Below are 12,619 nucleotides of genomic sequence, written 5' to 3'. Positions count from 1 at the left end.
TGATGTTTTCTGTGTTTGTGCTTCAGCTTTTTTACTTCTCATGTTTCAATTTCAACTTCAGTTTCTATTTAAAGCAGAATTTGTGAAATGAAACATTTTGAGTTTTAAGAAGTCCAGTCTTATTCCTTAGCAGTAAAATAAGAGGAGGGGTGCCCTCTGGTGTTCAGAGGAGGAACTGCATCCTGTGGAGAAGTTCCTGGTTTATCAGTGAAGCAGGAAGAGAAGCAGAGTTAGAAACCACCAGCAGCTCAGGATGAAGGTCTGTCTCACTCTGATCTGCCTCCTCTTCCTCAGTGAGTACATTATTTTTATTTATATCAGTTTCTCTGCTTTCAGTCCTTCATCCTTTCACCTTCTCGCTGTTTACCAGGATGAATTTCAACTTGGTTGAAAGGTTTGAAGCCGATTCTGTTTCTCTGTAGTTTCCTCTCCTGCTTCCTGTTGGTTTCTGTGGTAAAAGATGTTGATCTGTTCAAGTATAAATAACATAATTCCAAAGTTAATTTAATTATATTAAGCTTTTCAAATCACTAATATATTTGCAAAATAGCAACTATTCATGTTGCATGAATGCACAGTTTCCTTTCTGGATGCAAAGTAAAATTATTTCACCACAAAAACAGCAAACTAACCATCTAGTAGTTGTTAAAATGTAGATCTAAATAAACAAAATGTTCAGTTTTGTTTTGAGCTCAGAGTTTAAAGCTTTAGAGAACGAGAAAAAAATATATTTGTCAGATTTAAAGAAGTTGAAAAGGAGAATAAACGGAAACAACAAAGTTGTGCAATACCAAAAATTTCATCACAGATGCAGTGATAAAAGTGCAGGACAGAACAGTAATATAAAAATATAAAAACTAAATGATGTTAACTTTTTAGCTTTTAAACCAGCTTTGAGTTGCTGCTGAAGATTTAAGCAGGTGGAACAAAGAAACCAGAAGGTTGATGTGCAACATGAATGTTTGGGAAATTTATTAGAATTAGTTTAAAATGTTGGAACCAATGTTAACTTATTCTCACATCTTCAGTTATATTTATAAAACATATTTTCTCTTCAAGCTGCTGAATATCACAGTAACTACTGACTGTTTATCTTCTCAGGAGCTCTAAAGGATGGAGACGCTGCAGAAACTCATGCAAGAATGGAAGGAGAAAACATCACAGTTGAATGTAAATTTAATTTCTCTGAAAACCCGATCTTCTTCTGTAAGGAAAACTGTGAAGGAGAAAATATTCTGATTGAAACAGCAGAAGACATCGCTCAGAAAGGCAGATACCAGACTTTCTATGAATCATATTATACTTCAGTTGTTCTCCATGTGAGCATCTTGGAGCTGAAACCATCTGATTCAGGACGATACCGATGTGGTTTTGGTAAAGACCGATCTCTAGATCATGAATTTCATCTGGATGTGACTGAAGGTGAGTTTCTCTCCTGAAAATGTTCCTTCATGTTTCTGAAAGTAAACTCTGCTCACTGACAGCTTCTTCTGATCCAAATAACCTCAAACTGGGTTCAAATCTGAGTTCAGATGTTTTTAACGGATTAAATCATCCAACATGTTCAAACTGAGACTCACACAGACAAACATCTTCATTGGTATCATGAATGTTTCATTTCTCACAGCTACAACTTAATCTTCTTCTTCCTCCTCTTCCTCTACAACCATCCAACAGACCACAACATTATCTGAACCCATTGGTAAAGTATCTGCTGAGGATTTTATGATGTTGGTTAATGACAGTTGATGTTTCATGATTTTCTTAAATTGCTGTAAATCAGCAATATTGGCCAAACAGTTATAGTTCTGGATTACTCTAACCAGGTTTAATGTGTGTAATTATGTGGCTCAGAAACAGAAAAAGTAAGGAACCAAAAATATGAATTTGTATTTAAACAGGTGAACAATTTTCACCTATTTTAATACATGTTGAACATTCAAACTGAGACTCACACAGACAAACATCTTCATTGGTATCATGAATGTTTCATTTCTCACAGCTACAACTTCATCTTCTTCCTCCTCTTCCTCTACAACCATCCAACAGACCACAACATTATCTGAACCCATTGGTAAAGTATCTGCTGAGGTTTTTATGATGTTGGTTAATGACAGTTGATGTTTCATAATTTTCTTAAATTGCTGTAAATCAACAATATTGACCAAACAGTTAGAGGCCTCAACATGTCATAGTTCTGGATTACTCTAACCAGGTTTAATGTGTGTAATTATGTGGCTCAGAAACAGAAAAAGTAAAGAACCAAAAATATGAATTTGTATTAAAACAGGTGAAACAAATGTGCTGCTTTATGTGGGTCTGAGTCTGCCCGTCCTGATCGTCTTGTTAGCGACGGCTCTGCTGATTTACTGCCAGAGGAAACGTTTCCATCAACAGAAAGGTGAGTTTTAACAAACTGCTGTTTCCATCTCACTGTTACTTCCTGAAACTAAACACACAGCCTGGTTCATTTATTTGCCCCAAATGTAATTTACCAACAGAATGTAACTTTACCTCCCTTTATTACAATTTTACTAAAGTTATTTTGTCTACATGCTCATAGATTATAAAATCTGCATGAAGTCAATAAGTATAAAAGGTGATCTTGAAAAAACTTGCTTTGTTATAAGGTGTTACATGAAGGCAAAGCTTTTTGTGCAGAGCTCTGTCCACATAAAGCTTCAGGGGAAGTTGCGCAACCTAAAGCAGACAGAAGTTACACTTATTTGTAATTTCATCATTTTGACTCTGTGGTAGGAAAACATTCGTCTGCCAGGCCTCTGCAGAACTTGTTGACATGCTAACGAGGTAATTCAACATTTTCAATGTGTTGAAGCAGAGTTGCATCAAAACACTGCAGGAAGTTGCAAACATTAGCTCAAAGGAATGTTCTTGTGTTAGAATGGCCTAGTCAAAGTCCAGATCTAAATCAAAAAGGGAATCTCTACTAACTCTAAAAATGTTATAATATTGTTTTAAGTCAATTTCTTGTTTTGTTTTTCAGGTCGTCCAAAAGAAACAAATCCCACTGACTTAACGGTAAGTCAAGTTATAAACGTCTCAATCTCTTTCTAATCCTGCAGCAGTCAGTTTGTAGAACCTGCTGCTTGATCCAATTTAAACTCTTGGTTCTGCAGATCAACACAGTTTATGAGGAGATCAGAGAGAACAGAGAGAACAAACCTCCTGCTGGGGAAATATCTTCAGTTTATGTTTACGTCCAACCCAACAAACCAAACGCAGCTGAGAGCAACGAAATATACAGCCTGGCCAGCGAACCGCAGGGTCAAGTAAGTGGAAGGACAGTAATAATAATATTTCATTCAGTTTGAGGTAAAAACACTAAATATAGTTTTACTATCACACAGAGTGGACGAAGTCTTTGTTGTTTCACGGGAAAACATTTAATATTTTTGCTCAAAATCCTGCAAACAAGGAAACTTTCTCAGGTGGATTTAATTCACAAGATGATAATCATTTTTCCCCAGTTGCTTTAACTGACTTACAGAAAATGGGAAGTCATTAAAATGTCCTGCAATACATTGGATGAATTAGCAAGTTAAATGAAAATATTTGCAATTTTGCTTATTTTCTGTCCTAGATGTTGTAGATGCTTCTAGAAGCATTGCAATGTGTAAATGTACAAACTAAAACTTTTCTCTTTGTTTTCTTCCAGGCTAAAGATGGAGAAGCAGAATATTCTGAAGTGCAGTTGGTGAACAATGACACCGGATCCAACAGCGGCCATCTTGGTGTTTCAGATAACGTCACCTACCCAGAACCTCGGTTAGATATGAGCTCTGGTAGCCATGGCAACGGTTCAAATCCTCTTTATTCCACCATTACTTTAGAACAAGAGCTTTGCTGATATGGACTCAGCAACAGAGACGTAACCAACATCAGTCCATATGAGGGTTATTACTCATTAATTACAGCTGGAAACGAGAGACCAGGCCTGAAATCTGGATGTTGTGATGAACTGAACCTTCAAAAACACATAAAGACAGTTACAAAGTCGGTCTTTTATAACTTGAAGAACATTCCCAGGATTAAAGGACTAAAATCCCAGCAGGATCTAAAGAAACTCATCCGTATCCATTTATTACTGCAACCGCTTCCCCACAGGTCTGCCTAAGAAATCAGTCAGATCCAGAACCGCTGCTGCTGCCGTTCAGCTCATGTGATGCTGCAGCTGCAGCTCTGCCAAACAACATGGCTCCTCAATGTTATCAAAATAAACTGATAATTAGATAAAATACAAAACAAGTCAGCTTTAAGTAGAAATGAGTTAAAATGCAAAACAATAGAGGGAAATGGAAGACAAATATTTCATAAATGTTTCCCTTTACAGTGTTTCAGCTCTGGAAGAAGAATAAAAAATAAACTAAATAAAACATTGGAGACTGAAGCATAAACACAGAAAACACATGAGAGAATGAAGGTCAGACAGAATAAAAGCTGATCAACCCAGAGAGAAGAAATCAGAAAAGAGGACAGAAAATAAATCATCTGCTGAACTGAACATCTTCAGTTCATTCCTGAACTAAACTCTGAAACAATCAGAGTTCAAAGTACAGATAAAAAACATTTAGTCTCATGTTTTTGCAAGAAAATGACCAAAAATCAAACTTACAGAAAAGTTTCCTATTAATTATAGAGGAGCTAAATTATTAAATAGGTTTTCCTATTTAAATAATGTTCCTTCATTGAATGTTACTGAAGATATTTGAAAGCTGATCTAATCGCTGTGCTGTAACTGTTTTTATAAAATTGTTTTTATTTATTAGGTTTTTAGCAAAGCAAAAATATGTATACACCTGTTTCATATTTTACATTTTTATTGTTTTATTTTTTTATATTCAACATGTTGGTGGTTAATGAAATGTTTCTGTTTTCTGCTTTTTCTCTATTTAAAAGATTTTGAACAAGATTTGCTGTGGATCAAATAAAATATATATTTTATGATTCAGCAGGAATATTTTTTCAGACTTTGGTTAAACAAACTGTCACGTCTTTAATTTTTAACTAACTCCTCTGTGAAAGCCCCGCCCCCTGATAAATGACACCGAGGGGTTTGAGCCCAACTGCAGTAACACTGTTTGACCACAGAGGGCAGCACTGAGACGGGTTTAGATGTAAACAAATTTAATGTCAAAATATGTACAGAAACGGACAAATAGAACCTTTAAGAACCGATTTAGACAACAATAAAGAAACAAAAGTTTATTTTGTGTTACATGTATTGTCCTCACAGTCTTTATATTGTTTTATATTAGCCAGTTTTAATTCCAAGTATGTATGTATTGCTGTTTTAGATTTTATTTTAAAATGTTTGCATTTATTTGGTATTACTTATTCCAACACAACTTCACAAGTGTGAATTTAGTTATTTTTTCATTTTGTCATGCTTGATGTGACACATTGGACCTTAAATCTCAAAAAAAAGGAAAAAAAAAATCATTTTCTTAAGAGTGAAAACTGTAAACATGTAAAAAGATATTTTTTATAAATCAAAACTGAAAATTTAATTTGTCCATTTCTAAAATCTATACCCGAGAATACTGAACCAACATTTTTCTAAAATTTTACTTATAATAAAATGCAGAAAACTCCTCCTCTGTTTTCCTTTTAAAAATGCAACCAGATGTTTTGTTGGAAAATCTGCTGGCAGGACGATCAGAGAGCATCAGCAGAACTTCACTTCCTGACCTCCAAGATGTTTTTATTAAAGGATGAAGATCCAGGAACCATCAATCTGTCCTGATATGAGGAGTTGTTGCATTTCATAATTTCACTGCTGCTGATCTACAGTCATGAATGTGATGAATAAAATCATTTGTTTGGATGTTTGAAGGTTCACTGTCAACTAATTAATATTCTAAAATATTCTAAATTTAACCCTCATTTTCTAATGTTTGAATATAAAACTATTGTGTTGTTGTTCCATAATAATGGTCTAAATGAGCAGGAACAATATTAATTATAACAATTAATTGATTCCTCCATGGAAAACAAACTGATCTGATGCGGAATAATCTACAGAAACTTTAACTGTACGGTGAAAGTAGTAGAGGCTGCACAGTGGCGCAGTTGGTAGAGCTGTTGCCTTGCAGCAAGAAGGTCCTGGGTTCGATTCCCGGCCCGGGATCTTTCTGCATGGAGTTTGCATGTTCTCCCTGTGCATGGTGGGTTCTCTCCGGGTTCTCCGGCTTCCTCCCACAGTCCAAAAACATGACTGTCAGGTTAATTGGTCTCTCTAAAGTCTGTGTGTGTGTGAATGGTTGTGTGTCCTGTATGTCTCTGTGTTGCCCTGCGACAGACTGGCGACCTGTCCAGGGTGACCCCGCCTCTCGCCCAGAACGTAGCTGGAGAGGAACCAGCAACCCTCCTGACCCCTTTAGGGACAAAGGCTGAACAGAAAATGGATGGATGGATGGATTATGAATTACATTTAAATATCAAGCCACTCTGCAGACTTTTTACCAAATAAGTTTTTATTTTTACTGGAGTTCTTTCCTGGACAACTACTTTTCACTTTTACTTCAGGGAAAATATGTTGAAGTAGTGCTGCCCTTACCCGAGTACATTTTTTAGATACTTTGCCCACCTTGGTAATTGGAGTCCAAAATAATTTACCTCTTGGACAATAAAGTCTAAAGTTTAAAATTTGCCTTTTCTTCCTCCTCCTCAAACGAAATTACCCAACGACCAGAACACCAACTGAACCCAAACGTAAAATATCAGTTCATGTGACAAAAATTTTTTCACGTTGCTGTAAATCAACAATATTAACCAAAGTTTTCAAAAGTCAAAACATTGAAGCTCATCTTTGTGGCCGTCTGTTTCTGTTTCTTTTAATTCAATTCAGGTTTTTTATATAGCACCAATTCACAAGAAACTTTACAAGAAAACTAATTTCCATTCAATTCAAACTACAATTGATTGTAGTTACAAAATACTGCATTAAGCTCAGGTCATTATTCACATTAGCTTGAAAAGTTTTCAGATTGCATCAAGTCACTGACTTGCAGCCTTCATTCCTCCTGGGTGAGCAAATAGCAACAGTAAATAATCGGTTGCACTGTTGTTGATTGTGCAATCACATCCTGAGCATGCACACAGCCACAGTGGGGAGAAGACCTCCCATGTTTGTTAATTAACTTATTTCACTCCTGTAAGGAGTTCTGATCATCTTATATGCATTGGTTATACATCGATTAACTCAATAGATACACCTAATAACTATTTTTTAAAATAACTTAATTATCATCTTATTACAGAATTACATCAGCATGTTGAATGTTTTAGATAGTGTCTTGTGTGATTGATCTGATCAGATCTGATCAGATTGAAGTTGACTATCAGCGTTGAGTCCTTGTGTTTATTTTAGCAACGTTCTTCATAAAGAATGACTTTACGTTTTGTTTCCTGAAACAAAAAGTAAACACTTTAGTTTAAACTTTACAGTCTTAAAAATTTCAGATGTACTTTCTTCCAATGAGTCGTAATTCAAAGGTTCTGACGAAAACTTTCTCTGCAGCAAAAGTAGTAGTGCCCTCTGGTGTTCAGAGGAGGAACTGCATCCTGCAGAGAAGTACCTGGTTTATCAGAGAAGCAGGAAGAGAAACAGAGTTAGAAACCATCAGCAGCTCAGGATGAAGGTCTGTCTCACTCTGATCTGCCTCCTCTTCCTCAGTGAGTACATTATTTTATTTATATCAGTTTCTCTGCGTTCAGTCCTTCATCTCTTCAGTTCCTTTCAGTTTATCAGGAAGAATTTCAACTTGGTTGAAAGATTTGAAGCCGATTCTGTTTCTGTGGTAAAAGATGTTGATCTGTTCAAGTATAAGTAACATAATTCCAAAGTTAATTGAATTATTTTAAGCTTTTCAAATCACTAATATATTTGCAAAGTAGCAACTATCCATGTTGCATGAATGCACAGTTTCCTTTCTGGACGCAAAGTAAAATTATTTCACCACAAAAACAGCAAACTAACCATCTAGTAGTTGTTAAAATGTAGATCTAAATAAACAAAATGTTCAGTTTTGTTTTGAGCTCAGAGTTTGTTGCTTTAGAGAACTAGAAAAATATATTTTTGTCAGATTTAAAGAAGTTGAAAAGGAGAATAAACGGAAACAACAAAGTTATGCAAAACCAAAATTTCATCACAGATGCAGTGATAAAAACTAAATGATGTTAACTTTTTAGCTTTTAAACCAGCTTTGAGTTGCTGTTGAAGATTTAAGCAGGTGGAACAAAGAAACCAGAAGGTTGATGTGCAACATGAATGTTTGGGGAATTTATTAGAATTAGTTTAAAATGTTGGAACCAATGTTAACTTATTCTCACATCTTCAGTTATATTTATAAAACATATTTTCTCTTCAAGCTGCTGAATATCACAGTAACTACTGACTGTTTATCTTCTCAGCAGCTCTAAAGAATGGAGACGCTGCAGAAACTCATGCAAGAATGGAAGGAGAAAACATCATAGTTGAATGTAAATTTAATTTCTCTGAAAACCCGATCTTCTTCTGTAAGGAAAACTGTGAAGGAGAAAATATTCTGATTGAAACATCAGAAGACATCGCTCAGAAAGGCAGATACCAGACTATCTATGAATCATATTATACTTCACCTGTTCTCTATGTGAGCATCTTGGAGCTGAAACCATCTGATTCAGGACGATACCGATGTGGTTTGGGTAAAGACCGATCTCTAGATCATGAATTTCATCTGGATGTGACTGAAGGTGAGTTTCTCTCCTGAAAATGTTCCTTCATGTTTCTGAAAGTAAACTCTGCTCACTGACAGCTTCTTCTGATCCAAATAACCTCAAACTGGGTTTAAATCTGAGTTCAGATGTTTTAAACGGATTAAATCATCCAACATGTTCAAACTGAGACTCACACAGACAAACATCTTCATTGGTATCATGAATGTTTCATTTCTCACAGCTACAACTTCATCTTCCTCCTCCTCTTCCTCTACAACCATCCAACAGACCACAACATTATCTGAACCCATTGGTAAAGTATCTGCTGAGGATTTTATATTGTTGGTTAATGACAGTTGATGATTTTATTAAATCTCTGTAAATCAACAACGTTGACAAAACAGAAGGCAACAATTTATTTTGTTAAAGCAACAGAATTTCAGACATCAACATCTAACTACAATAAATCTGAATTAATCTAACAGAGTTTAAAGTGTGTGGTTCTGTGACCAAAAATATGAATTTGTATTAAAACAGTTGAAATATTTTTGCTGTTTTATGTGGGTCTGAGTCTGGGCCCGTCCTGATTGAATCATCCAACATGTTCAAACTGAGACTCACACAGACAAACATCTTCATTGGTATCATGAATGTTTCATTTCTCACAGCTACAACTTCATCTTCTTCCTCCTCTTCCTCTACAACCATCCAACCGACCACAACATTATCTGAACCCATTGGTAAAGTATCTGCTGAGGATTTTATGATGTTGGTTAATGACAGTTGATGTTTCAAGATTTTCTTAAATTGCTGTAAATCAACAATATTGACCAAACAGTTAGAGGCCTCAACATGTCATAGTTCTGGATTACTCTAACCAGGTTTAATGTGTGTAATTATGTGGCTCAGAAACAGAAAAATAAAGGAACCAAAAATATGAATTTGTATTAAAACAGGTGAAACAAATGTGCTGCTTTATGTGGGTCTGAGTCTGCCCGTCCTGATCGTCTTGTTAGCGACGGCTCTGCTGATTTACTGCCAGAGGAAACGCTTCCATCAACAGAAAGGTGAGTTTTAACAAAATGCTGTTTCCATCTCACACTGTTACTTCCTGAAACTAAACTCACAATTTGGTTCATTTATTTTTCACTAAATGTAATTTTTTGTCGATAATTTACTAAAATATTGTCTCTATTTGTGGTGATTTTACCAGAGCTCCTTTGTCTTTTACATGTTCACAGATTATAAAATCTTCTCAAAATAAGCAGATAAAAATAATTGGGTGTGAGAATATATGCTTTGTTAGGTAAAACTTTCCATGCATCGCGCTGCTCACACAAAAACTTCAGTGGTAAAAAAGGGGAAATTGTGCAAACTTGAACTAGACCATTGATCAACATAACATCATTTAGACTCGGATGTGGGCAGTTAGTGTGAAAACATCAGCCTGTCAAAAGTTTTTACTAAAGAAACTGAAAAATGAACTGCAGACTTTTTTTTAATGTTCCTGGAGTTGCAATTGTTGTAGTGAAGGAACTCATGAAGGAACTGGTTTTAATGTTTTAATTAGTGATGTGATTTCATCTATCAACATTTTCCACCTTGTCCTGATCAAACCAAGTTGTTCTCTCTTTAACTTCCCTGCAGGTTTGCAGCTTTATGTGATTCTGACTCTGATCGCCAAGATCGTCTTGTTATCAACGCCTTTGGTGATTTTCTGCTGGAACAGTAGGGCCATGAATAGCAAAGGTGAGAAAACATAGGAACTGATGTTCTCCATTTGTGAACAACTACATTTATACCAAAACTGTTTTCCATCCTTGTTTTCTCCTTCAATGTTTGTCCAAACCTTAGCAAAAATCAAACAATAATTTTAGTTTTTGTTGGCATTGAACATACTGGAGCAATCAGCAGAGCAGTCAGAGCTGATGGATCCCTAAAGAGAAAGGAGTAAAAATTGAGATTCTGCAACAAATTTACAGAAACAGAACTTTTTTACTAAGATTAAAGTTTAAATTGAATTAACATTTAAATGAAACAAGATAAAGATCATCAGATGTTAGCTCAGAAGATAATAATAATGATAATAATGTCCTGATCAAATCAAGCTGTTCTCTTGTTTTCTCCCCTGCAGGTTTGCAGCTTTATGTGTTTCTGTCTCTGGTCGTCAAGATCGTCTTGTTATCAACACCTTTGGTTATTTTCCACTGGAAGTGGAGAAACGTCTTGATCAATAAAGGTGAACATTGAACATTGAAGTTAGTTTAATGTTTTAGCTGCATCATTTCTGGAAAATATTTCTGTCTGTTGTATCAGAGCCAAATCAACCCGTCATGCTCCGTAGCATCAATCAGCAGCGTTTGGTTCGGCTCAGATCTCTACGAATTGTTGCCTGAATTAATACAGATTTACAACTGGATCGTTACTGCTTCATGAAAATAAATGTGGAGGGAAAAGTTTAAAGGAAAAGAAGGATAGAGAGAATACAAGACAAGTTTCTAGGATTTTGCTTTTCGTTCCTGGAAAGTTGTCAAGTTTTGATTCCCCTCTTGAAAAAATAGTTTCTATGATTAAGTTTTCAACTGGATTTCACTCAATGAAGAGCCTCAGTTTTAGCTGACTCATCTTTATTTATGTTTGGATGGTCACTGCAGTGATTTAGGTGGAAAACCTCAAAAGAAACAGAAATACATCTTAGATTTTCTAAGATTAACAAGATAAATACATTGTGAAGTAATCAAACACGTTTCAACCTCTTTAAACCAATTATATTCCAAAAATATAAAACATAGCAAATATTTTCATTGTAAAATTAAACACTAATAAATAAATCAGCATGTTTATCAAATTTTAATATATTTTCTAGTCAAAACATTTTGTCCAGCATTTATTCTTTTGTCTTTTTTTTCATTTTTATTTCATTTTTTTTCCATATACAATAAACACCAAGTGTTTTTCTTTTTTAACTGACTTTTTCAGATTGTGCTGATGAAACTGAGTATGATGACGTCTGTCAGGCGAGTCTGAATCTTTATGAAACACCTGAGTTTCATTAGTTTTTTAAAAACTCCTCCTCATCATCATCTTCTTTTTCTTCCTGCAGATCAATCCAGAACGGGAGGAAATCAAAGAGGACAGACAGAACAATTCATCTGCTGAGGAAATATCTTCAATTTACTGCTGAACTAAACTCTCTGAAACAATCAGAGGAGAGATGAGCGCTTTACGTTTCATGTTTTCACAAGAAAACTTTTCTATTTGTCTAAAACTTGGTCAAAATATGTTCATGCATTGAATGTTACAGAAGATGTTTAACCAATAACTATATTATATGAGACTCTGCAGAAATATATTTCAGACTTTGGCTAAATAAACTGTCATGTCTTTAAATTGTAACTAACTCACTCCTTGACAAATTTAGAAAAATTGCTGTCCTTTAATTCAACAAAACCTCATGTGTGAGTTTATGTTTTATTTTTATTTTTATTTTATCACGCTGTTGTGACACATTGGACTGATTTCTTAAAGAAGTAAAACCTACAAACATGTAAATTGGATCATTTTTAGAACTTGGTATGCAAACATATTTTACCTGTTTCTAAAACCTGAACCTGAGTATAGAAAACATCCCTGTTATAAAACCTTAATTATAATAAAACGCAGAAAACTCCTCCTCTGTTTTCCTCTTAAAAATGCAACCAGATGTTTTGTTGGAAAATCTGCTGGCAGGACGATCAGAGAGCATCAGCAGAACTTCACTTCCTGACCTCCAAGATGTTTTCATTAAAGGATGAAGATCCAGGAACCATCAGATCTGTCCTGATATGAGGAGTTGTTGCATTTCATCATTTCACTGCTGCTGATCTACAGTCATGAATGTGATGAATAAAATCATCTGTTT

At 35.1% G+C, this 12,619-nt stretch overlaps 2 protein-coding genes across 4 annotated transcripts; both read left to right on the top strand.

Moving 5' to 3' along the window:
* The first annotated feature begins 229 nt into the window (after positions 1–229).
* On the top strand, positions 230–4,868 carry LOC122835239. Of its 3 annotated transcripts, none has more exons than XM_044124117.1 (7): positions 230–293; positions 1,102–1,422; positions 2,003–2,074; positions 2,291–2,401; positions 3,005–3,039; positions 3,138–3,290; positions 3,677–4,868. In XM_044124117.1, exons 1-7 carry the CDS (start codon positions 254–256, stop codon positions 3,866–3,868), a joined length of 924 nt encoding a protein of 307 aa, XP_043980052.1. In that variant the 5' UTR covers positions 230–253; the 3' UTR covers positions 3,869–4,868. The 3 variants fall into 3 exon arrangements, with proteins under 3 accessions (XP_043980052.1, XP_043980067.1, XP_043980058.1); XM_044124123.1 differs by having other exon boundaries at positions 239–293; positions 1,105–1,422; XM_044124132.1 differs by lacking the exon at positions 2,003–2,074.
* Positions 4,869–7,655: 2,787 nt separating this feature from the next.
* LOC122835231 lies at positions 7,656–12,388 on the top strand. Its single transcript, XM_044124105.1, has 9 exons — positions 7,656–7,695; positions 8,434–8,754; positions 8,960–9,031; positions 9,387–9,458; positions 9,675–9,785; positions 10,366–10,467; positions 10,853–10,957; positions 11,698–11,735; positions 11,822–12,388. Exons 1-9 carry the CDS (start codon positions 7,656–7,658, stop codon positions 11,900–11,902), a joined length of 942 nt encoding a protein of 313 aa, XP_043980040.1. The 3' UTR covers positions 11,903–12,388.
* Positions 12,389–12,619: the final 231 nt, after the last annotated feature.

Source organism: Gambusia affinis, linkage group LG01 (assembly GCF_019740435.1).
Source record: "Gambusia affinis linkage group LG01, SWU_Gaff_1.0, whole genome shotgun sequence".
NCBI lineage: Eukaryota > Metazoa > Chordata > Actinopteri > Cyprinodontiformes > Poeciliidae > Gambusia > Gambusia affinis.
This window is presented reverse-complemented; position numbering and strand designations above follow the sequence as displayed.